The 26,219-nt window shown below is 43.4% G+C and overlaps 1 protein-coding gene across 1 annotated transcript; it reads right to left on the reverse strand.

The window, feature by feature from the left end:
• Window positions 1–2,974: 2,974 nt before the first annotated feature.
• ATP6V1G3 (ATPase H+ transporting V1 subunit G3) lies at window positions 2,975–24,529 on the reverse strand. The gene is made up of 3 exons (XM_089688680.1): window positions 24,418–24,529; window positions 5,952–6,052; window positions 2,975–3,920 (listed from the first exon to the last, which is right to left on the reverse strand). Exons 1-3 carry the CDS (start codon window positions 24,497–24,499, stop codon window positions 3,747–3,749), a joined length of 357 nt encoding a protein of 118 aa, XP_089544806.1. The 5' UTR covers window positions 24,500–24,529; the 3' UTR covers window positions 2,975–3,746.
• Window positions 24,530–26,219: the final 1,690 nt, after the last annotated feature.

Below are 26,219 nucleotides of genomic sequence, written 5' to 3' on the forward strand. Positions count from 1 at the left end.
CTGCAAACTGAGTGCTATTCCTTATATATAGCACTGATGTCTGTACACTGAGTGCTATTCCTTATATATAGCACTGATGTCTGTACATTGCGTGCTATTCCTTATATATAACACTGATATCTGTACACTGAGTGCTATTACCTGTATATAACACTGATATATGTACACTGAGTGCTATTCCTTATATATAACACTGATATCTGTACACTGAGTGCTATTCCTTATATATAACACTGATATCTGTACACTGAGTGCTATTCCTTATATATAGCACTGTTATCTGTACACCGAGTGCTATTCCTTATATATAGCACTGTTATCTGTACACCGAGTGCTATTCCTTATATATAGCACTGATATCTGTACACCGAGTGCTATTCCTTATATATAACACTGATATCTGTACACTGAGTGCTATTCCTTATATATAGCACTGTTATCTGTACACCGAGTGCTATTCCTTATATATAGCACTGATATCTGTACACCGAGTGCTATTCCTTATATATAACACTGATATCTGTACACCAAGTGCTATTCCTTATATATAACACTGATATCTGTACACTGAGGGCTATTCCTTATATATAGCACTGATATCTGTACACTGAGTGCTATTCCTTATATATAGCACTGATATCTGTACACTGAGTGCTATTCCTTATATATAGCACTGATATCTGTACATTGAGTGCCACTCAGTGTACAGATATCAGTGTTATATACAGGTAATAGCACTCAGTGTACAGATATCAGTGTTATATATAAGGAATAGCACTCAGTGTACAGATATCAGTGTTATATACAGGTAATAGCACTCAGTGTACAGATATCAGTGTTATATACAGGTAATAGCACTCAGTGTACAGATATTATTATTATTATTATACAGTATTTATAAAGCGCCAATAGTTTGCTCAGCGCTGTACATTACAAAGGGGGACAGAACATGTGACAGAACAATACCAATACAATGCAAAACATGAGGGGTTCGAGGGCCCTGCTCTTTCGAGCTTACAATCTAGGAGGGAGGGGATGGTGGTACAGGAGGAGATAGCTGTGGGGGATGGAGTGGTAGGAAGAGTGGAGGAGGTCAGCAAGTTAGCAGGGGGTTGGGTAGGCTTCCCTGAAGAGATGGGTTTTCAGGGTGCGCCTAAAGGAGAGGAGAGTAGTTGATAATCTGATGGGTTGGGGCAGAGACTTCCAGAAGATGGGTGACACCCTGGAGAAGTCCTGGAGGCGGGCATGGGAGGAGGAGACCAGGGAACTAGAGAGAAGGAGGTCTTGTGAGGAGCGAAGAGTGAGTTTTAGGTGGTACTTGGATATTAGGTCAGTGATGTAGTTCGGGGCAGTTTGGTGGACGGCTTTGTACGTAAGTGTTAGGATTTTGAATTTGATCCGTTGCGCAATCGGAAGCCAGTGGAGGGATTGGCAGAGGGGGCTGGTGGAAACGGAGCGGTTGGAAAGGTGAATGAGTCTGGCAGCCGTATTCAGGATCGACTGAAGCGGGGATAGCCAGCGGCGAGGCAGGCCAGAGAGGAGGGAGTTGCAGTAATCAAGTCGTGATATGATGAGGGAGTGGATGAGCTGTTTAGTGGTTTCTGGGGTTAGGAACGTGTGTATTTTGGCGATGTTGCTGAGGTGGAGTCTGCACGAGTTTGTTAAAGATTGGACTTGGGGCTGGAAGGATAGGTTGGAGTCCAGAATGACACCAAGTACTCTGGCCTACAGGGCGGGTTTGATGGTGGCGTTGTTGGATGTGATGGAGAAGTCAATGGGGGGTGGTGTCTGGGCTGGGGGGGAGACAAGAAACTCGGTTTTGGAGAGGTTCAGTTTATATCAGTGTTATATACAGGTTATAGCACTCAGTGCACAGATATCAGTGTTATATACAGGTAATAGCACTCAGTGCACAGATATCAGTGTTATATACAGGTAATAGCACTCAGTGTACATATACACTCTCATGGGGCTGACCCTAGGCTTCTGGGAAGAGCCAGAATGGTCAGTCCGCCCCTGGTGTCACCCCTCTGGCAGATGTCACCCGGTCCACACCCCCATAGCGTCACCACTGGATATAATGGGCAATCAGTAGTGATTGCACCTCTATCCATTCATTACTGAAGTATAGTAAACACTTTTTACTATACTGCAGTTTTGTGACGGCATAGAAGTCTCTACACAGACTGCATTCACGTACAGTGTAGCTCAGGCTTCAAAGAAAGGGACTGTCTTTATTCCCTGTCTCTGTCTCAAAAAAGAGACATCAGGGGTCTCCTTAGACCTCTGATATCTTACCAAAGCCTTCCTAACCCCCCCCCCTAAAAAGGACAAAATATTAAAAAAAATAATAAAATAAAATAGAAATAAATCAAATAAAAAAAAATAACACAACATAATAGGGCCTTGTTCACACAGGGCATACTGCAGTGTATGTCCCTGAAAGGCCGTGTTTACCTGCACAGGGATGCACAGGTGTTCCATACATCTCCGTTCAGGCAGTCCCATTGATGTCATTTGAGATGTAGCAACTGCACAAACACGTTACTCCCAAACTGACATCCATGTGGGTCCGGGTGAATGTCCCTGAGCTCACACTGTCTGTGTTCAAGGTTGTGCACCCACACCCACACCCACAGGGATGTCTGATTGGGAGCAGTGGCTGTGCCGCATCCCATATAACATGAATTTTGTCATTCAATTGGCACAGAATACCTGGGCATCTCCATGCGGGTAAACACAGCTCTCCACGGGCATACATTTTAGTATGCCCCATGTGAACAAGTCCTTAGTAGCAATTTAGGAGGAATGTTGTAAGTTATGTTGTGTTTGTGTATACTAATAATAATAAATCAGTAGCTTTTTTTTTTTTTTTTTATTCTATAGGTCCTTTGCTTTCAGAAAATATATTGATTGGGGGAGGGGGTCTTTTACAAACTCTGAAAGCTGTAAGGGAAAAATGATAACCTCAGAGTTTTAGAGTAAATTGTGTTTATTTACAGTTTTGTGCACCTTCAGTTTTCACCATTTCACAAAAAGGCGCAATTAAAAATTTGCAAATATTTGGTATGTTCTAACTCAATACAGTTTTAACTTTTATAACAAGTAGAAGTTTTGTAAAGTTTGTCATGTATGTATCCACTAATAAGGATTTTAGTGTACTTTTAGTGAAAATAGCCATTCGATGAACATTTTCACAAATATCACAGGGCCTAAAAAAATCAGTAGCACCTTCCTTTTATTCTACTGGTCCTATGCTTTCAGAAAATATATGGTTTGGAGTGTTTTTTGCAAATTCTGAAAGCTGTGAGGGAAAAATAAAAAAGCAATGGAGAAATTGCAAATATGGTCTGGCCACCTGAGTTTAAAAGTGGAGAGCAAGGCCTGGCAGCGAAAGGGTTAACACTGCTTAAATTAACTTTTTTAATACAATTTGCTGCCCTGTCTAGAGATATATGGAAAATTAGCAATGACACTTAGTTATTTATTCTTGGGATTCCTAAAGTATAACAGCTTTCAGATTTCAATACAATGTGTTTACAAGGGAGGCGGAACAATGCAAATAATGCAGCACCGGACATTTAGGTATACAGTAGTTGTAATAACGATTTTCAGCTAGTGATTAAAAAAATCTTCTTTGGTCAAGTTGCCATCCTCATGTTTTCGGTGGTCTTGGTGCATTGTCCCTTCCTGGTACTCCCAAAAGCATAGTAAATAGAAGTTGGATTTTCGAGAGAGAATGGTAGTTACTGCTTGTTCTTGAAATTTTTATGGAGTTCTGGTCTAACATCATAGGCCAGTTCCAGAAGTTCCTTTACTACTTTCTCCTTGAATTTCTGGTAGTTTGAATTGTATGCCTGCATCTTTTCAGTGGTCTGTTCCTCTATCTTCACTGCCAAGTTACCTTGTGAGCCCATTATCTGAGAAAAGAACAAAGTATTAGGAGAGACATAAAAGTACAATTATATACACAAGTTTAACTGGAAACCAGTAGAACCAGATTTTACAATAAGATCAAGCATGTCTGTGATAAGGGCAGGAGGAGTTACAGGGGATCTTACATATGGTTCATGTCTTCTAACAGCAAATAAAAATGTGTCCATATGTAGTTATCTGCAAATTATGCTAAAGATCTGATAGCAGAAATCTAAAGAACACTCGTTGTGAACCTGGCACGTTTACGTTAGGTAGTATGGTTTAGGTTCCACAGGTTTATTGGTGGAAGACAGGTAAATGACCTCTTAATATGCATCCTGACTATGTAACTATAACACTGATGCCAGTACACTGAAAATTGCACAATTAAAGTATTGCAAGACCATTCAATATTACAAGCATGAGCAAAGCCAACCCAAAAGCAAATGTTTAATATATTGCAGCTTAACAATTCTTAGATGTGATGGCTGCATTAGTTTTCTTTTCTAGACTTTCTTTTTTTTATTTTCATCTGGTGATCCAGCCAGTAATTCTGCTGTTTTTCAAAAGAACAAGCTCTCTTCCACATGTATCAGTTTACAGGGATGGGACAAACCATTTAACACTGGCAGGGGTGCTTAAATTGTTCAGCTTTTATTTTTTCCTGTAAAACCTGTATCTCAAAATGAAAATTATGCACTGACCACTGTACTAATGACACTGGTTGGGAAAGTGGTAACATCTAGGGAAATCAAAGGATTAAGTGTGTGCCTAGCTATGTGATTTGTGTACACTATGTGGCGCTGGCACTATAGGAAGTGAAAGATTTTGTTCCCAGCTTCACAGGGACACACGATCTTTCACTCCCCACATGTCATAACAGAGCTCTGCCATGTTTACATAGGCAGAACTCTGTTCTTTGTCCCTGCCGGACGATCTGCGGGCGCTGGTTAACGTGCTTTCGGCAGTACTCGGAGATCAGCTTCTGTTGTGAATGTTCACTCCTCACGTCAGAACAGAGCTCTGCCTTGTTTACATAGGCAGAGCTCTGTTCTTTGTCCCTGCCGGACGATCAGCGGGCACTGGTGAACGTGCTTTCGGCAGTACTCGGAGATCAGCTTCTGCTGTGAATGTTCACTCCTCACGTCAGAACAGAGCTCTGCCTTGTTTACATAGGCAGAGCTCTGTTCTTTGTCCCTGTCGGACGATCAGCGGGTGGGCGCTGGTGAACGTGCTTTCGGCAGTACTCGGAGATCAGCTTCTGCTGTGAATGTTCACTCCTCACGTCAGAACAGAGCTCTGCCTTGTTTACATAGGCAGAGCTCTGTTGTTTGTCCCTGCCGGACAATCGGCAGGTGCTGGCAAACACGCGTTTGCCAGTACTCGCAGATCAGCTTGAGTGAGCCCCTATGGTGGATGTGTAAAATCACGTATAAATAATTTTGGACAGGACGGCCACCCTATAGCAGTAAAACTACTATAGGGCGGTCCTAAAGTGGAAGACTTCCAGACCAAGTTTGTTAATAGAATTGAGAGGGGTTAGTAATTCTCTCTCATTTATACTGCTTGTATCTCTGCTAGGGAGATACCGCTTAACTTCCTGTTGTGTCACAGAGAGAGAAAGTGAAAGGAATCTCTGCAGCAGAGACTAACAACAGCAAAAGCACATTTATTTGTAGAGTGGGAAAAGATCTGTCAAAGTTTTAATTTCTGTCTGTGACTTCATTGGTAAGACTTTTTAATAGTCTGTCATGCCATCAGGAGACAGATATTTCCCCAGTGTGGATACAAACCTGAGAACGGCTCTTAACCAGGGGCGGACTGACCATTTGGGCCCGGGGTCAGTAGGGGGCCCCATGAGATGCCCCTGGTACCTTTTTCATAGGCTTTTTTGAGTTTTGGCAAGGACACAGGGGCCCCATGATCCCCTATTGCCCGGGGGCCCCATGAGTTGTCAGTCCGCCCCTGCTCTTAACTATCCACGCTCTTTCACACTTATCTCAAGGATGACTTTTACAAAGCTTACAAATACTTACAGAGGTCTGGATACGTCGAAAGTCAGTCTCTCTCTTTAGCTTATACTGATCAATATCTGCTGTAGCCTCCTCTTTTGCTTGCCGTAAGCGTTTATTTTTCCCTATAAAGAGGAGAAACAGCTTTACAATGCAAACATCAGTCTCATCCACAATAGTGATAAACCCATATAGTTATGACATAACAAAGCACAGTTTGATCTTTATTTAATCTCAGTAAAGTAGGTAAAAAAAAAAAAGCAAAAATCAAATACTATGTTTTGAATGGTTGCTCCAACTGATTGCACATGCCCACCCTGCTCATTGCACTAGGCTATAAATAGGTCCTGGTAGGTAAAAAAAAGTGGGAGGAGCAATAGTATCAGATCAATTACAGACAATGGTTGTCAGATCAGGTAGTCACAAAGCTGCCTCTCCAGTTACAGTTGAAATCACTATGCTCAGTCCCGTGCATGTGCGCAGGAGCCCCGGGCACAACAAGCACAGGATTGCCATTCCTTCAGAGTGCATGAGTCGGTGATGTCACCAGCTGCTGCTCGCTAGAATATCTCCTTAATGGTGTTAGGAAATATTAATTTTACCTACAGGTAAGCTTTCTTGTAAGCCTACCCGTCAGTAAGCCCAGCTTCACACTGATGAAGTGCGGAATTCGCACTGGTTTCTGTGCGAATTCCACACAGCATCAAAATCGTACCCCGTTCATGCGAACCTCTGCGGGTGTGTATGTTAAGTTAGCAACACCCTGAAATTGGTTCCCAAATGCGGTACGATGTGCAGAATCGGATTCTAGTGCGGACAAAAAAAAGGGTCCTGCACTTTTTTGGTGCGGATGCTGTGCGATCTGAGCCATACAGAATGTATGGCTCAAATTGCACTGCACAGAATTCGCTTCGATTCCTGTGCGAATCACATGCGATGTTCCACACCGCCAAAGTGTGAACCCAGGCTGAAAGTTGAAAAGCGGACTTTACTACCGCTTTAAATAAAGGTTGTAGTCAGTAATGAGAATCATACAGCATTTCAAGCAGTTTGAAGTACCACTGCCTACTTTCAATTGTCCACTGTCAATCCAATATCAACACCCTTTGTGATATTATAGGATTGATGACTATTGCAGGCCATAGACGGTTTGTTTATCGGCCGATTTTTCGTCCGAAAAACGAAACATTGGTCGTTCTGTTGCCACCAATGATTGCGAAAATCGGCCGTTTTTTGCAAATTTTCCAGCATGACCGATAAAATGAGGAGGAACCATGAAAATAGGCCGATGCCATTGCCCCACGGCAATTATTCGGCCGATTGATCTTTCGGACAAAAAAATCGGCTGATAAACGAACCGTCTGTGGCGTACATAAAACCAGAGAGTGCAAAATCTGGTGCAGCTGTGCATGGTAGCCAGTCGGTTTCTAACTTCAGCTTTTTCAATAAAGCTTTGACAAATAAAATGGAAGCTGATTGGTTTCTTTGCAGGGCTGCACCAGATTTTTACACTCTAGTTTTGGTAATTCAACCCCTATGTGTTATTGTATTTAAAACCTTGTTTTTAAAAACAGTCTAATTATATATGTACAGTGGGGATCGAAAGTTTGGGCACCCCAGCTAAAAAGTTGTATTAATGTGCATAAAGAAGCCAAGGAAAGATGGAAAAATCTCCAAAAGGCATCAAATTACAGATTAGACATTCTTATAATATGTCAACAAAAGTTAGATTTTATTTCCATCATTTACACTTTCAAAATAACAGAAAACAAAAAAATGGCGTCTGCAAAAGTTTGGGCACCCTGCAGAGTTAATATCTTGTACTGCCCCCTTTGGCAAGTATCACAGCTTGTAAACGCTTTTTGTAGCCAGCCAAGAGTCTTTCAATTCTTGTTTGAGGTATCTTTGCCCATTCTTCCTTACAAAAGTCTTCCAGTTCTTTGAGATTTCTGGGCTGTCTGTCACGCACTGCTCTTTTAAGGTCTATCCATAGATTTTCAATGATGTTGAGGTCAGGAGATTGTGAAGGCCATGGCAAAACCTTCAGTTTACGCCTCTTGATATAATCCCCCGTGGATTTCGTGGTGTGTTTAGGATCATTATCCATTTGTAGAAGCCATCCTCTCTTTAACTTCAGCTTTTTCACAGATGGCATCAAGTTACCATCCAAAATTTGCTGAAATTTTATTGAATCCATTTTTCCTTCTACTCGTGAGATGTTCCCTGTGCCACTGGCTGCAATACAACCCCAAAGCATGATTGATCCAACCCCATGCTTAACAGTTGGACAGAGTTTCTTTTCATTAAATTCTGTGCCCCTTCTTCTCCAAACGTACCTTTGCTCATTCCGGCCAAAAAGTTAAATTTTAACCTCATCGGTCCACAGAACTTGTTTCCAAAATGCATCAGGCTTGTCTATATGTTCATTTGCAAAGTTCAAACGATGATTTTTGTGGTGAGGACGTAGAAGAGGTTTTCTTCTGATGACTCTTCCATGAAGACCATATTTGTACAAGTATCATCCCCCACTCCTCATGTGATCTTTATCAGCTTCTAATTGGGGTGGAGTTGAATGCTCATTTGAGCATCTCCCTATAAATTTAGATCAGCTCATGGGGGAGATCTCTGATGGGGGGCACAGTCTCTGATGGGGTGCTGCTTCAGATTGAGTGCGGCTTCGAACGAGTGCATAGAAGAAGCAGTTAAACGCAGCAGTTGAACTAAAGCAGGAGAACCCAAGCAGCAGGAAGACACAACAACAGTTAGAAGCTCTACTGCATGCTGGAAGACTGCAAGCAAACACCCTGGGAAACCTCTTACATGCCTGAGACCCACTCTGTGTGCCTTTATATAATACGCCCCTCTTCTCATCATATTACTACCCTCTGTTCCCAAATCTCATTTCTCTACCCCTCTGCTCCACCCCACAACCTGTACATCTCCCCCTCACTGCTATCATCTCCCTACTACTGCTCTCTTCACCTCCCCAAAATGTCTCTTCCACTCCTCCTTCTCATTTTCCTCTCCTCCGTTCCCAAATTCCATTCACTATATCCCTCTGCCCCTCCCAAACATTTGTATATCGTGTCCTCACTGCTTCCCTCACCCCTCTATGGCACCCACCACCTCCTCCTATTACTCCACTCTCCCACTGACCCCAACACCTCCACTAGGAGTTTCTCACGCTCCTGCACATCCCGCTCCCATGCCACCTTTCTCACCCTTCTCCTCCTCCTAGCCGCGGGGGACATCTCCCCAAATCCTGGCCCTCCACCTCCCTCACCCGCTCAACACCCTCCCACTTCCACGTCCTACTGCAACCCCCGCAACTTAGTATCTGTCTCCCTGCTCCCTAAAATCTCTCCCCCGTTTTCATGTGCACTCCTGAACGCCCGTTCGGTGTGCAACAAGCTTACCGCCATCCACGACCTCTTTGTTTCCCGCTCCCTCAACCTCCTGGCGATCACGGAAACCTGGATCCAGCCCACTGACTCTACCTCCCCTGCTGCACTCTCCTATGGAGGTCTCACCTGGACCCACTCACCCAGGCCTAACGGTCGTAAAGGTGGTGGGGTTGGTCTGCTCCTGTCACCGCAGAGCACCTTCCGAGTCCTCCCAAACCCCCCCTCCCTATCCTTCTCCTCCTTCGAGGCCCACTGCGTCCGACTATTCTCCCCAACCCCCCTGAAGATTGCTGTGATATACCGGCCTCCTGGATCCATACCCCGCTTCCTGGATGACTTCTCCTCCTGGCTACCCTTCTTCCTCTCCTCTGAGCTACCCACCATAATTCTTGGGGATTTTAACATCCCTGTCAACCTCGACAACCCGGACACAGCCCGTCTCCTCCACCTAACCTCCTCCTTTGCACTTGCACAGTGCATACAATCCACCACCCACTCCGACGGAAATATCCTTGATCTTGTCTTCTCCAACCGATGTGCTCCCCACAACCTCACTAACACCCTCTTCCCTCTCTCTGACCACAACCTGATCACCTTCTCTATCTCCTCGTCCTCCAACGCCTACCCCTCCAAATGTCACACTACTACCAGCCGTAACCTCCGCAACCTTAACCCTGCCTCCCTCCACTCTGCAGCTGATCAACTCCACGACCGCATCCTCCCCCTGTCCTGCCCCGACTTGGCTTTGACCGCCTACAACAATGCGCTCTCAACAGCCCTTGACTCACTAGCGCCTTTAACCACACGCAACACCAGACCCCGACCGCTCCAGCCCTGGCAGACTGATCACACCAAAACCCTCAAACGACAAAGTCGTGCCCTGGAGCGACTATGGCGCAAAACCAAATCCAAACAAGCCTTCACCCGCTACAAATCTGCCTTCCGCACCTACACCTCCTCCCTCCATGCTGCCAAACAGGCCTACTTCTTGACCCTCATCAAGGCCCTCTCCTCCAATCCTCGCCGACTCTTCTCTGCCTTCAACTCTCTACTCTCTCCACCCCCACCTCCACCCAGCACCTCACTCACTGCCCTTGAGATTGCCAATCACTTCAAAAACAAAATTGACACAATTCGCAAGGACATTGCCGCAACTCACACGCCCTCTCAACCTGTCCCCTCTCACACAGCTACCCCCTTATCCCCCCTCCCCCTCGACATAACCCGCAGGGACTTCGTCGCTGCTCAAACTCTCTCCAACCCCCTTCACCCTCACTCAGCTACCCCCTCATCACCCCTCTCCCACGGCCCCACCACTGCTCTGACCTCCTCTTCCACCCCACCCTACATTCCTCATACTGAAGCTCCCCCAACACTCCACACCTTTGACCTTACTACCATCGAGGAAGTCTCCAAGACCCTCTCTGATGCCCGCCTCACCACCTGCCCCCTCGACCCTATCCCCTCACAACTCCTACGACCTTCCTCCTCCTCCATCCTACGCTCCCTCACTCACATCTTCAATCTCTCCCTCTCCTCAGGCACTTTCCCCTCCCCTCTGAAACATGCACACATCACCCCCATACTTAAAAAGCCCTCCCTGGACCCCAATGACCCGAACAACCTCAGACCCATCTCCCTGCTCCCATTTACATCTAAACTCCTCGAGCGCCTAGTCTACACCCGCCTATGCTCTCACCTCAACGACAACAACCTCCTCGATCCCCTACAGTCCGGCTTCCGTCCCCTACACTCCACCGAAACTGCCTTACTCAAACTCTCCAACGACCTGCTAACCGCCAAAGCTAATGGACACTATTCAGTGCTCCTACTCCTTGACCTCTCTGCGGCCTTCGACACAGTCGACCACCCCCTCCTCCTCAAAAAACTACACTCCCTCGGCCTCAGAGATTCTGCTCTCTCCTGGATCTCATCCTACCTGTCACAACGCTCTTTCAGCGTTACCTATAATGCTACCACCTCCCCCTCACTCCCCCTCTCTGTTGGGGTCCCTCAAGGCTCTGTCCTCGGGCCCCTTCTCTTCTCCATCTATACCTCCTCCCTTGGCCAACTCATACACTCTCACGGCTTCAACTACCACCTCTATGCCGACGACACACAAATCTATCTCTCAACCCCCCACCTCACCCCCTTGGTCTCAGCCCGAATCACACACCTACTGAGCGACATATCAGACTGGATGTCGCTCCACTTCCTTAAATTGAACCTCTCCAAAACCGAGTTTCTTGTCTTCCCCCCAGCCCGGACACCACCCCCCATTGATTTCTCCGTCACGTCCAACAACGCTACCATCAAACCCGCCCTGCAGGCCAGAGTACTGGGTGTCATTCTGGACTCCAACCTATCCTTCCAGCCCCAAGTCCAATCTTTAACAAACTCGTGCAGACTCCACCTCCGCAACATCGCCAAAATCCGCACGTTCCTAACCCCAGAAACCACTAAACAGCTCATCCACTCCCTCATCATATCACGACTCGACTACTGCAACTCCCTCCTCACTGGCCTGCCTCGCCGCTGGCTATCCCCTCTTCAGTCCATCCTGAACACGGCTGCCAGACTCATTCACCTTTCCAACCGCTCTGTCTCCGCCACCCCCCTCTGCCAATCCCTCCACTGGCTTCCGATTGCGCAACGGATCAAATTCAAAATCCTAACGCTGACGTACAAAGCTGTCCACCATACTGCCCCGAACTACATCACTGACCTAATATCCAAGTACCGCCCAGCACGCACACTCCGCTCCTCACAAGACCTCCTTCTCTCTAGTTCCCTGGTCTCCTCCTCCCATGCCCGCCTCCAGGACTTCTCCAGGGTGTCACCCATCCTCTGGAACTCCCTGCCCCAACCCATCAGATTATCACCTACTCTCCTCTCCTTTAGGCGCACCCTGAAAACCCATCTCTTCAGGGAAGCCTACCCCACCCCCTGCTAACTTGCCTCCCTCCTCCACTCTTCCTACCACTCCATCCCCCACAGCTATCTCCTCCTGTGCCACCACCCCCTCCCTCCTAGATTGTATGCTCGAAAGAGCAGGGCCCTCAATCCCCTCATGTTTTGCATTGTATTGGTATTGTTCTGTCACATGTTCTGTCTCCCTTTGTAATGTACAGCGCTGAGCGAACTATTGGCGCTTTATAAATACTGTATAATAATAATAATAATAATAAAGTATCTCTTTATAGTGGAATAGTGTACCACAACTCCAGTGTCTGCCAGATCTTTCTGGAGGGATCGTGCAGTCAAACGTGGGTTTTGAATTGTTTTTCTCACAATGCTGCGAGCTGTTCTGTCTGATATTTTTCTTGGTCTTCCAGATCTTACTTTAACTTCCACTGTTCCTGATGACTGCCATTTCTTAATTACATTCCGAACAGATGATATTGACATCTGAAAACGCTTTGCTATCTTCTTATAGCCTTCTCCAGCTTTGTGAGCGTCAACTATTTTCAGTTTCAATTTTCTAGACAGCTGCTTAGAAGAACCCATGGTGCTGATTGTTGGGGCAAGGTCAGATGAGTCTGGGCATTTAAAATCTTTGAGATTGACATCACCTGGTCTTCCCAGACGATGATTGAGAACAATCCATGACACTGGCAGGTCTCAGCTTTGCAAAGGGGGCAGTGCATGCTATAAATTCTGCAGGGTGCCCAAACTTTTGCAGACGCCATTTTTTTGTTTTCTGTTATTTTGAAAGTGTAAATGATGGAAATAAAATCTAACTTTTGTTGACATATTATAAGAATGTCTAATCTGTAATTTGATGCCTTTTGGAGATTTTTCCATCTTTCCTTGGCTTCTTTATGCACATTAATACAAATTTTTAGCTGGGGTGCCCAAACTTTCGATCCCCACTGTACAAGGATCAGATTGATTACCTCAAAATATAACTAAAGACAAAACACTTTTTTTTTTAGTTTTGGATACATTGGAGAGGGATTAGAACACCGGCCAGGTTGTTATTGCTCTCTGTGCCCCCATTAGGGAGAGTGACCCTGTTTATCATTATCATCGAGAGTGAATGTGAAAGAAAATCCCAAATTTTGAGTTGTCTCCAGAACAGGAATGGAGGGGGCAATCCGATTTTCCCTGCAGGAGCAAATTGGATCATGCTTTGCTGGGTTTTTTTGCTTTCCTCTGGACCAACTGTGGGTATAGGATTATAACTTTTTTTTTTTTTAAATGATTGAACTGGATGGACTTTTGTCTTTTTTCAGCCAGACTAACTATGTAACTTTCATTTGGGATGCTAGTTCTGGTGACCCCAGTGACAACCAGGGATTCCCTCACTTTAGCAGGATTTCCTCTCACTTGCTGTTTTGGCTATGAGACAGGAAGTGAAGGGAAATCTCCTCAATGGGACACATATGGCAAAAAACTGTTGTAACTCTCCCTTGTTCTATGCAAAATTTACAAAAAACTGCCTTTAGTCCTACTTTGCTCTATAGAGGCTCTGACACTGCTCAGTAGTACAGCACAATTCTGTGCCTTGTGGATCTTCTTATATCACTGAGCTTACTAAACAGGGTCTGTCTGACTGAACACAATAGACACTTTGTAGTCTCTAATGATGTGAAATTCATAAAACTCTCATGAATCCAGAGACTATGCAATGTGCACTGTCCAGGCTTTAAGTCACTGGAGGGAGCAGAACATTTTTTATTCATGGCAAGCAAGTAGAATTGTGTTGATCAAAATAACCATAACTGTATAGTAATGCTGACTTGTACTATATTTGTCTGAATTTTAATCATGGCTCTAGTTGTGTATTTCGGTTTTGTGCTGCCCTAGGCAACACAAAATTTGGATGCCCCCCCCCCCTCCCCGGCAGAGAGAGCCTGACACCAATCAACACCAGACCCCCTCCCCGGCAGAGAGAGCTGGACACCAACCAACACCAGACCCCCCCCCCACAACACCCCTGCCCTCCCCCCCCATTCAAGAGAGCCTTCTGCTAACACCGCCCCTGGCAACAGAGAGAAAGACACTAATATTCACAACTTTGGCCATACCCAGGAACAACAGTTGGGCTCTGCATACACCATCAATCAGCCCGAAGCCTCTCTCGGATCCCACCTGGTCCCCATGCTGCATATGTCCCTTCTACCGGGGGGCATTCTTGCCCCCTAAAAAATGCCGCCCTAGGCAAATGCCTTGTTTGCCTTGGGGTAAATACGCCCAGGGGCGGACTGACCATTTGGAAACTCGGGCACTGCCCAAGGGCCCAGGGTCAGTAGGGGGCCCCATGAGATGCCCCTGGTACCTTTTTCATAGGCTTTTTTGAGTTTGGGCAAGGACACAGGGGCCCCATGATCCCCTATTGCTCGGGGGCCCCATGAGTTGTCAGTCCGCCCCTGAATACGCCCCAGCATGGCTCCACTTACAACATAGCCAGGCACACTGTTACTATTTTTTACAGGTATTTATATAGGTCTGACATTTTACATCAATCCCTGCCCTCAAGGAGCTTACAATCTAAGGTCCCTATCACACACACAAGAGCCAATTTGCCTACCAGTGTGGCAAATTGGCTATAATGTGGGAGAAAACCCTTGCAAGCACAGGGAAATCAACCTCCATTGTATCCTGATCAGGATTTGAACTGAGGACCCCAGTGCTGAAAGGCAGAAAACTAAGTCACTGTGGTGCCCATACGACATGAAATGTGGCCCTGAAGGCTCATGCACATAGGCAGAATACAAAAACACCACTTTTTTAAGACATTTTTTCCGTCTGAACACAGTTTTATTTAAGCCACCAGGGTTGATTTACTAAAGGCAAATAGACTGTGCACTTTGCAAGTGCAGTTGCATTTATTTTCCTCACAGCTTAGTAAACGTGGTAAAGCTCTTCTGGTTTTCGTCATCTAATCATGTACAAGCAAAAACGCTGTTCTTTTATTTTCATTGCACCTGATTGGGTATTCTTTACAAAGTGAAGCTTCACCACATTTACATTTAGCCAGGGTCCACGCTGATGTGGTGCGGAAATTGCAGCGTTTTCTGTGCGAATTCCGCACCGCATCACAATCGCACCCCATTCATGCGAACCGCTGCAGGTGTGTATGTTAAGTTAACAACACCCCGAAATCGGTCCGCAAAACGCGGTGTGATATGCAGAATTGGATCGCATGGGTGTGAATACCCATCCAATCCAATTCTAGGGCGGATGAAAAAAAAGGTCCTGCACCTTTTTGGTGCGGATGCGGTGCGATTTGAGCCATACAAAATGTGTGGCTCCAATCGCACCGCACACAATTCGCATGTGATTTGCACAGAAATGTCGGAATTTGTGCGAATCACATGCGATATACCGCACCGCACCCAGGCTTACAAAGGAAAATGAGTGCAACTGCATTTGCAAAGTGCACAGTCTATTTGCCTTTAGTAAATGCACCCCAATGTGTCCAACGTATTCATGTACATTTTGGTACTTAGATTTACATTTAGAACAATGTTCAGGGCATAAAAAATGCTGTAAACCTGCGATCGGAGAGAAGCTTACTGACAACATTTACACACACGAACGTAAATGTGTATAAACACATGCATATGTATGTAAATTAATTCTAATGGCTAAAAAAAAATATATATATATATATATATATATATATATACAGTTGCAAGAAAAGGTATGTGAACCCCTTGGGATTACGTGGAGTTTTGCATGAATTGGGCATAAAATGTGCTCTGAACATCATCTAAGTCACAACAATAGAAGAACACAGTCTGCTGAACATAATACTACACAAACATTAGATGTTGCCATGGTTTAATTGCACATAACATGTACACATTCACAGTGCAGGGAGGAAAAAGTATGTGAGGCCCTAGCTTAATGACTTCTCCCAGAGCTAATTGGAGCCAGGAGTGAGCCAACCTTGACTCCAATCAGTGTGATGATATTGGATGTGTTGCTGACAGCTGTCCTGCCCTTAAAAAACACACACCTGTTTTGGGTTTACTGGTTTCAAGAAGCACTGTCTGATGTGAACCATGCCTCGCAGAAAAGAGCTATCAGAAGACCTACGATCAAGAATTGTTGACTTGCATGAAGCTGGAAAGGGTTACAAAAGTATCTCCAAAAGCCTTGATGTTCATGTGTCCACGGTAAGACAGACTGTCTACAAATGGAGAAAGTTTAGCACTGTTGCTACTCTCCCTAGGCATGGTCATCCTGTAAAAATGACTGCAAGAGCACAGCGCAGAATGCTGCATGAGGTAAAGAAGAATCCCAGAGTGTCAGCTAAAGATCTACAGAAATCTCTGGCACATGATAACATTTTTGTTGACACATCTACAATGAGGAAAACATTAAACAAGAATGGAGTACATGGGAGGACACCACGGAGGAAGCCATTGCTGTCCAAAAAGAATATTGCAGCACGTTTGAAGTTTGCAAAAGAGCACCTGGATGTTCCACAGCACTACTGGCAGAATATACTGTGGACAGATGAAACCAAGATTGAGTTGTTTGGGAAGAACACACAACACTATGTGTGGAGAAAAAAAGGCACAGTACACCAACATCAAAACCTCATCCCCACTGTAAAACATGGCGGAGGGAGCATCATGGTTTGGGGCTGCTTTGCTGCCTCAGGGCCTGGATGGATTGTTGTCATTGATGGGAAAATGAATTCCAGAGTTTATCAAGACATTTTGCAGGAAAATGTACGACCATCTGTCCGCCAACTGAAGCTCCGCAGAGGATGGGTGATGCAACAGGACAATGACCCACAGCATACAAGTAATTCAACAAAACAATGGCTGCAACAGCACAGAATACGTCTTCTGGAGTGGCCCAGTCAGAGTCCTGACCTCAACCCGATTGAAATGCTGTGGCATGACCTTAAGAGAGCGATTCACACCAGACATCCCAAGAATATTGCTACACTGAAACAGTTTTGTGAAGAGGAGTGGTCCAAAATGACTCCAGATCGTTGTGCAGGTCTGATCTGCAACTACAGGAAACGTTTGGTTGAGGTTATTGCTGCCAAAGGAGGGTCAACCAGTTATTAAGTCCAAAGGTTCACATACTTTTTCCTCCCTGCACTGTGAATGTTTACATGTTATGTGCAATTAAACTATGGCAACATCTAATGTTTGTGTAGTATTATGTTCAGCAGATTGTGTTCTTCTTTTGTTGTGACTTAGATGACGTTCAGAGCACATTTTATGCCCAATTCATGCAAAACTCCACATAATCCCAAGGGGTTCACATACTTTTTCTTGCAACTGTATATTGTAGCCACTAGAATGAGTTTACATGCACATGTCTCTAGATGTCATACTATGTGCCAAAACAAGCATTTTTTACGCAGGATTGTTCTGCCAGCTCCTGGCCAGTGCTAGAACTGCAACTAGAGAACACTGCAGGCATGACATTGTGCCTAGCTCCCATCCTCTGCCCTTTTAGCCTGGGTTCACATATATTCGGTGTGGTATATCACATGTGATTCGCACAGGAACCGCACCGCATTCCTGTGTGAGTCACATGCGATTTGTGTGCGGTGCGATTAGACCCATACATTTGTATTGCTCTAATCGCACCGCACCCGCACCAAAAACACGCAGGACTCTTTTTTGGTCCACACAAGAATTGGATCATGGGTATTCACACCTATGCGATCCGATTCTGCACATCGCACCGCATTTTGCGGACCACTTTCAGGGTGTTGTTAATTTAACGTACACATCCGCAGCGGTTCGCATGAATGGGATGTGATTCTGTGCTGAATTCGCACTGAAAACTCTGCAAATTCCTCACCACATCAGTGCGAACCAGGGCTAACTGTCACTTTACCAGTTAGTCCAGTCCCCCCGAGCTGAAATATTGCATGAAGCTCAGGATGAATCCTGCAGCATTTTTTTGTAATAAACATATATATCAATATGAGGTTTTCTATGTTGCCTGGGAAATTGTTCTTTGATGTCAACTAACCCTTTATACTGCCAGTAGCACATTTGCATTTACTGTAAATGAGTATGTGAAGTGTAACCTCAAACAGGAAATGACAGCTGGGTGTTGACACAACGCATCAAGGCACATACAATATAAACAAGAATCCTCAGCTCTACCCTAATATTTCTGGCTGATCAATGCTTCATTGTCTAGAAATGGTATTCTAAGAAAGAGATCAACTACATACATAGTATAACTGGACAGTGAAAGGGTTAACTCCCTAAGCATGCGTGGCACTGCATATGTGTGGGTGAGCTAACAGCAACTACATCCTGTAATAGCCGGCTTCTGTATAAAGTGTACATATAGCAATGATTGTGGTGACAACACAGAAGATAGCATTCTGTATCCTGCTAAAACTAGAAGTATGCCGTAGAGGACGCATAGAGGTCGCACAAGTGATCCATCTGACCTCTCATTGCGTTCTGCGTCTTCTAGTTTTTTTTTCTTTACACAAAATCTCCAATATTCATAAAAGCATAAATGTTCTAGAGCTGCTTGTGATTTCAAAGGCAGTAAAGTGAATAGTAAAGGATGGGGTTTTGTAGAGAAGACATGCTCATACATACAGCATGTGTGAATAGGCACAAGAGTTGTATGTCTATGCAATACCGGGGAGAATAAATCTGCTTCATGGCCAGCCAGTGAACGTATTGTTTGCTGTAGTAAGTAAGATTTTGATCCTACAGAAAACCCTATAAAGTTTGAGTGATTTTATGATCAAAGGCAGGGAGGGGGGTGATCGTTGTTGGGTCTCTTTGATTTAACTTGCCTTTGTTTGTGTATCATTTCCAGATGCATGTATTTGAGCATAATTCTGACCACGGGACAGTCAATAAATGTGGGCTGGAGATGCAATGAGTAAAGCATTTCTAGCGGCTGGATAAAGATGTGTAGAGAAACACATGTGTGGGATTACACAGCTCCATGGAGACTACAGTAATGCTGGAGATACACATTAGAGATAGGTAGAGATATTCATGACGGTGACAGCTGTTATAAATATAGGTGTGTGTGTAAAAATGTAAGAATAATTTCTGAAATCAGCAAGGAAAACTCCAAAACGACGTGGGTCATATCTGTGGTTTTAACATATAACTAAAAGCAAGCTTTATTTTTCGTTTTTGATGAGAGGGATTAGAACACCTGTCTCCCTTTCCATTTGTCCTGGTGGTCATTATTACAAAAAGTGACTCAAAATCTCAAATTTTGGGTTGTCGCAAGAACAGGAATAGAGGGGAAATCTTTCAATGAGGACAATGGTTCTCTTCAAGAGCAATTTCCTCTTGCTTCTTGTTTTGGTTATGGAATCGGTAATGAAGGGAAACCTCCCCAATGAGATGCAGATGATAAAAAAGAAACTGAAAGAGGTTATCACCCTCCCTCGCTCTATCCAACTTATTCACTCCCTGGTTATCTCTCGCCTTGACTATTGTAACTCCCTCCTCATTGGCCTACCTAATCACAGGCTATCCCCTCTTCAGTCTATGATGAATGCTGCTGCCAGACTCATCCACCTTACTAACCGTTCCGTATCTGCCCTCTCTGCCAATTGCTCCACTGGCGTCCCATTGCCCAATGAATAAAATTCAAAAACAATAACATATAAAGCCATTTGTAACTCTGCCCCAAATTACATCACCAATCTGATCTCCAAATATCACCCACACTGTCCTCTCCGCTCCTCACACAACCTCCTGCTCTCTTGTCTCTTCCTTCCATGCTCGTTTCCAAGACTTCTTCAGAGCCTCCCCCATCCTCTGGAACTCCTTACCCCAAACTATCTGATTATCGCCTACTCTGCCCACTTTTAGGCAATTTCTAAAAACCTATCTCTTCAGAGAACCCGATCCCGCCGTCAGCTAATAATGGAATCTTCTATTCCTCCTACCAGTCCATCTCCCACAATTATTACCTTTTGTACCACCAGCCCCTCCCTCTTAGCTTGTAAGCTCCAAAGAGCAGGGCTCTCCTAACCCTCTTGTATTGCACTATATTGTTGCTGTTTTGTCTCCCATTATATTGTAAAGCACTGAGCAAACTGTTGGCGCTATATAAATCCTGTATAATAATAAGAATAATCCAAAATAAAAAAAATGTTTTCCTTTAGTTCTACGTTAATTTTAACAGCTCAACAATAAAATATTTTTCTTGGTGCCTTGCTTTTTAGCCCTGTTCTTGGGATTATTTGGGGAACTGATTAAAAAAATTGCATTGGCTAGACTGCATCAGCTCGAGTTTAGTAGAAAAGGTCCAATTTATATAATTCATTTTTGAAAAGATCAACTTGTTCTTCTGTTACCTAGTTTGTGTTTTTGCTTACAAGGTAGCAGATATGGTGATAGTGTTTACCTACTTCCAACTGTAATTTTGCATTGGAAACATTGGATTCTAAAGTGTAAGTAATTATCTGTATTGTAGGTGGGATTGTAGAGGAGGTGTGTGTATATTGGCACTCATAAAATTTCATTTTATGGCTATGGCTACTTTTGTATGTGTTTCTTTCATACTACAAGGAGAATAAATAAAACACTACAGTAAAATATCCCAGTTTTTTACAGGCAACCAGAGTGAAGAATGGTATATGGTATTTATACTGTATCACAAAAACTAGAGCTGATAAGAAAAATTGGTGCCATTTTAGAATCAGCTGGTCAATTATACCCAGGAACAGGTCTAACATTCAAGTCACCAAAATGTGTGTTGGCCTGTATATTAATAAATTCTATCATCAAAAGTGTATTCTACTGACCTTGCACACAGTAGATGCAAAAGTAGCCTTGATGTACCAAGAAAGGTCACTGGGGGAGATTCACTAAAACTGGTGCACTCTGAATCTGGTGCAGCTGTACATGGTAGCCAATCAGCTTCTAACTCCAGCTTGTTTAATTAAGCTTTGACAATAAAGCCTGGAAGCTGATTGGTTTCTATGCAGATCTGCACCAGATTTTGCACGTTTCAGCTTTAGTATATTTACCCCTATGTGTTCATAAAACAATTTACAAATTCATTTTTTTACAGAGCATTGGCAATGGTATAACGATTTATAGTATGGAAAACTATTATATGCCATTGGAGTAGCAATTAAACACACAGGGGGCAGGATTTACTTTAAATCCCCCCACCATAACCTTAATCCTGGGATGCCCTTATCCTCTCCCTGCTGTCTCCATTTTCCCCAACTGCAGCTAGCAGCATCTAAAATGTACAGTTCTTGTGATGTCAGCCAGTGCCTCTTAGGGGTTTATTTCTAACGGCAAATAGGCTGTTCACTTAGCAAAGTGAATTTTCACTTTGCAAGGGAATTCTCCCTTGTTTTAGTACAGGGGCGGACTGACAACTCATGGGGCCCCCGGGCAATTGGGGATCATGGGGCCCTGTGTCCTTGCCCACACTCAAAACACACCCAAAAAAGCCTATAAAAGGTGCCAGAGGCATTTTATGGGTCCCCCTACTGACCCAGTGCCCGAGTGCTCCAATGGTCAGTCTGCCCCTGGTTTAGTATTATATACAGGATCCGGTCATGCTACATATAACAGTGTCAGTCCCCTTGAATATAAATCAATGTTCAATATGTTGGTTGTGAATATAGGTCCATGCACCTTATTTAGATCTTTATATAGTCCCCAGTACTTGAGCTCTTTCAAAACTTTGTGTACAGCAAACCAAATCGTCCTCTTCTATTCACAATACCTCGAAATAAATAAACTCAACATATTGCATTATCCTTAAATGCAAGTATAATAAGTGCCTGTGAATTATAATTCGTGTCTCCGTGAAAAATTTATAAATACCTTCCCTAACCAAAATTATTACTCCACACTCCTCATAAACAGTGAGTATGTGCCACACCACACCATGAAAAGTGATCATGAAGTGCAGTCAATCCGGTGTGCCTCCTGTCAATCCATGTACCGTACCGAATCAACAGGTAGTGTGGGCTAAATAAATCAATTATCAAAGCATCCTTTGATAAAGTCGTGATGACGAAACGTGTCAGAAAGTGATGTCAGACGTAAACGTAAGTACTGCAGCAGCCATCTTGGATGAGGTCCAAACTACTATGAGGAGATAGTGAGCTATTTAGCTGATTTTAAAGCTGCATATACTCTGCATTGATGTAAGCGCTTTTAATAAAGTTTTACAATAGTTTTAAGAAGGTTTTGCACGATGATACTGTATTCTCTTTCTGGGTATTCTCATTTTGGATTTGGAGTACTGGTTATAAGAGCCTGGAGAGACTATTGGGTCTTAGTCAAGCTTGCATTACCTTTCTTCTGGTAAAGTATGTCTGTTGACAGGTGCTTTATAATTAGACCACGGAGGATATTGACCACTTTTTTTAAGTTTGGCGTGGCCTAGTTCACATCACAGGAATAATAACTGACCTTGCAGGGACAGCAGAGTCCTGGAGCACTGTATTTGATTTTTTTAGCCCACACTACCTGTTGATTCGGTAAGGTACATGGATTGACAGGAGGCACACCGGATTGACTGCACTTTATGATCATGTTTCATAGTGTGATGTGGCACATGCTCACTGTATGGTCACTATTTAGAGTGTGGCGTGGTACATACTCACTGTGTATGAGGAGTGTGGAGTAATAATTTTGGTTAGGGAAGGTATTTATGAATTTTTCATGGAGACACAAATTATAATTCACAAGCACTTATTATACTTGCATTTAAGGATAATGCACTATGTTGAGTTTATTTATTTTGAGGTATTGTGAATAGAAGAGGACGATTTGGTTTGCTGTACACAAAGTTTTGAAGGAGCACCAAGTAATGGGGACTATATGAAGATCTAAATAAGGCGCATGGACCTATATTCACAACCAACATATTGAATATTGATTTATACTCACGGGGACTGACACTGTTATATATAGCGTGACCAGATACTGTATATATAATATTACTGACTTCCATGGTGGAAGGATAGAATAGACGGTCAGAGGGGCTCTTTTTGTAAGGGTGTGTGGTTTTATACACATCCCTTAGTTTAGTGCATGAGGTATAGCCCTGCTGACATCTATCATCCAATCATGTAAAAGCAAAAATACATTTTGTTTTACTTTTCTTTAACCGCTTGGCACCTGCTGGGTATGCAAATATGCACTCGGCACCAACAGATTAACAGGATTAGGTTTTCTTTGTAAAGTGAATTTTCACCACATTCACTAAGCTAAGGAAAAATTCCCTTGCTCTACTCCTTTAGTAAATCCACCCCTTTGTGTTCTGTGTCTTCATGAACATTGCAACTGTGAGCCAAATGTTTGGCTTTTAGTTGCGGCACAGTACAGCAAAGTAAAATTGCCATTTGGCATTAGAAAAAGTAAAACAAAAAATGTATAAAAAGAGTGTCAGGAGGCAACAGAAGTGCCTCCTGAAAACCTGCCAGCCATTTTTGCCACAGCAAAAAAAAAAAACAATATCCACCCCAGACCGCTTTTCAGAGGGCACTGAACTTCCTGCCAGTGTGAAAGAAGCCGAACAGTTTGCATGACCACCTCATAGGATTATTGTTAAAGCATTTTAACATTCCAAAAAAAATAATAATTAAGACAATTGTGCTTTAGGTATGTGACAATGATGCTGGAATGTATAAGTACATAAGTATGTGTGTTTTTAAATCTTTATATTACAATATTCATTGTTATATTCTTGTGGTCCTGGGTCCTCAAGCACACTGGACGTTTTTACAGCTGCTGATTTTTGCACTTAACATTTTTTTTCTACAGCCAGTAAACTTCCCAGCATGATATTGAGAACGGCAGGGTTGCACTTCTGCTACAATATTCAAATTCTAAATATTCTGCTCTAATTATGCACATACAGAGAACTGTGAATAGAAAATATAATAGAACTTGCATATCAAAAAGTTAAAGACATTAGCTAAAAAAAAAACAGATGAGATAAGGGCACATATTCCCTCTGAGATCTGGAGATAGCAAATGTTAAAAAAGTACAATATATATATATATATATATATATATATATATATATATATTGCAAATTATTATTTATAGCAAAGTTGAGTGCAGTCCCATGTTGTCATCTGCTTTAGCCAATTAACAATGATTCTATAATACTAATCCTCTTACTCTTTTTGGCTTCTTCCAATTTGTCCTTTGCTCTCTTCTCTGCTTGCAGTAGCTGCTGGATGCCCTGGGACTGACTGGCCATTGTTTACTGGAGATGTCCTGGACTGTGACCTCAACTGGGATTCTACTGCAGACACCAGCCTTTTATATATACATCCCTCTGCTGTTTGCTGTCAAAACAGTGTGTGGTTGCCTGTGGATCTAGATGGAGCAGTACAAAACTGGTTTCTTTCATCAAAGGTTACAAAAAAAATAATAAAATAAAAAAGCTTTAGAAACCTTCAGACAGAAAACATTTATTCCTACACCAAAGATCCAGATAAAGGAATCATTTTTCTTCTGCATTTCGTAATGCAGATAAAAACGGCCTTGATAAAAATGGACTTAGAAATCAAACACAGTACAAATTGGAATTAAGCAGATGGTTGTTCTAGGTTACTGCAGTTTTTGCACAATCTTTCCTGTTTAGTCTATCTGATATATGATGATTGTGATATTAAGTTAAAACTTTCATGATATTCAGATAGTAATTTGATTTTTATGTTTATTGTAGAACTAGTTTATAATATGCTTCTGAAGTAGAGGAATCATTTCCAAAAACGTTGAGAAAAATCTTTCAACTGCTGCATTCCTCTTCTCACTTGTCTTGCTGAGTTAACCTTCAGTAGTGACCTTGCATCATTCTGCAAACGTGCTTTTACTGACCCAAGTTCTTTTATATGCCATGAACCCACATGCAATCCTTTCTAAGAAACTTCAGACCAGGCTTTAAAGCAATTCAAAGAACTTTACTGGAACTTCTGCAACAATACAGGATAAAGTGCACATAGTCCTGACTAACTACACTTTGGCTGCCCAGGCATACCTCAATAGGTGGAAGTCCACAACTAACACAGTCCATAAGTGACAGGCTCCAGGATCTGGTATCTTCAGAATGTAGGGTGCAGCAGTCTCCTTCTGCATCTCACGGCGTCACAGCATCTTCGTTGGTTCTCATCGTCCCTCGTCCCCAGCTTTCCCCTGCATATACTGTATATGCCACAGGGTGGGAAGGCTTGGTCCAGAAAGCCTGGGAAAAATACACATAATTATTAATCCTTTGTGCAGCCTGGGCCAGCTGGCTCTCTAACTATCTAATGTAGGTAACCTTTCTACACTATTTTAATTTTACATTTTCTGACATGGGTTCCTTAAAAGTTCGGTGCATACTCTAGTTTCTTACTAGTGCATACAAAAAAGGAAATACATTTTTGAATATTAACACCTAAGAGGAAAAATAATATACCACCCCCTCCAAAAAAACACACATGTATGGATAAACCCAGACACTGAAATGTGGATATATTAGCACACATACCTGCAGGTTAAAGTGACTCTGTCATTACACAAAAAATATGTAGCACTGCCATATTTGTGAAAGAAGGCCCAGGAACTTTACGGGAAGGAAGCAGATGGTTAGAGGCAGAGGACGGGTATGTGTGTGGAGAAGGCCATGCGAGACTTTGGAGATCCAAAGGAAGAAGAAGGAAAGTAGGACTGCAGACCGCTGGTATTGCTGATGATCAGGACAGTTAATCCTGTAACCAGGCCGATCAGTGCTGTCATCAGCATCACTTCTTAACATAGGAACCAAAAGAACACACTGGCGCCCCGAACTACCTCCTACACTGCAAAGGTTACATTACCCATGTCAGGGATGTGGGTGTGACCAGAAGTGTGTGGACTGACACAGGGAAACGTAGGCTTCAGATATGGTATAAATAAGACAATTTATTAAGACTAACAATACAAATATAAACGCA

The sequence above is a fragment of the Staurois parvus genome, unplaced genomic scaffold, assembly GCF_062004578.1.
Source record: "Staurois parvus isolate SC_StPar_1 unplaced genomic scaffold, SC_StPar_1.0 ptg000450l, whole genome shotgun sequence".
Taxonomy (NCBI): domain Eukaryota; kingdom Metazoa; phylum Chordata; class Amphibia; order Anura; family Ranidae; genus Staurois; species Staurois parvus.

Coding starts and splice junctions, on each gene's coding strand:
- ATP6V1G3 (XM_089688680.1), bottom strand. CDS start 24,499: ATGGCCAGTCAGTCCCAGGGCATCCAGCAGCTACTGCAAGCAGAGAAG. Junction 6,053..24,417: donor ATTGGAAGAAGCCAAAAAGA/GTAAGAGGATTA, acceptor TCCTCTTTATAG/GGAAAAATAAACGCTTACGG. Junction 3,921..5,951: donor TTCGACGTATCCAGACCTCT/GTAAGTATTTGT, acceptor TTCTTTTCTCAG/ATAATGGGCTCACAAGGTAA.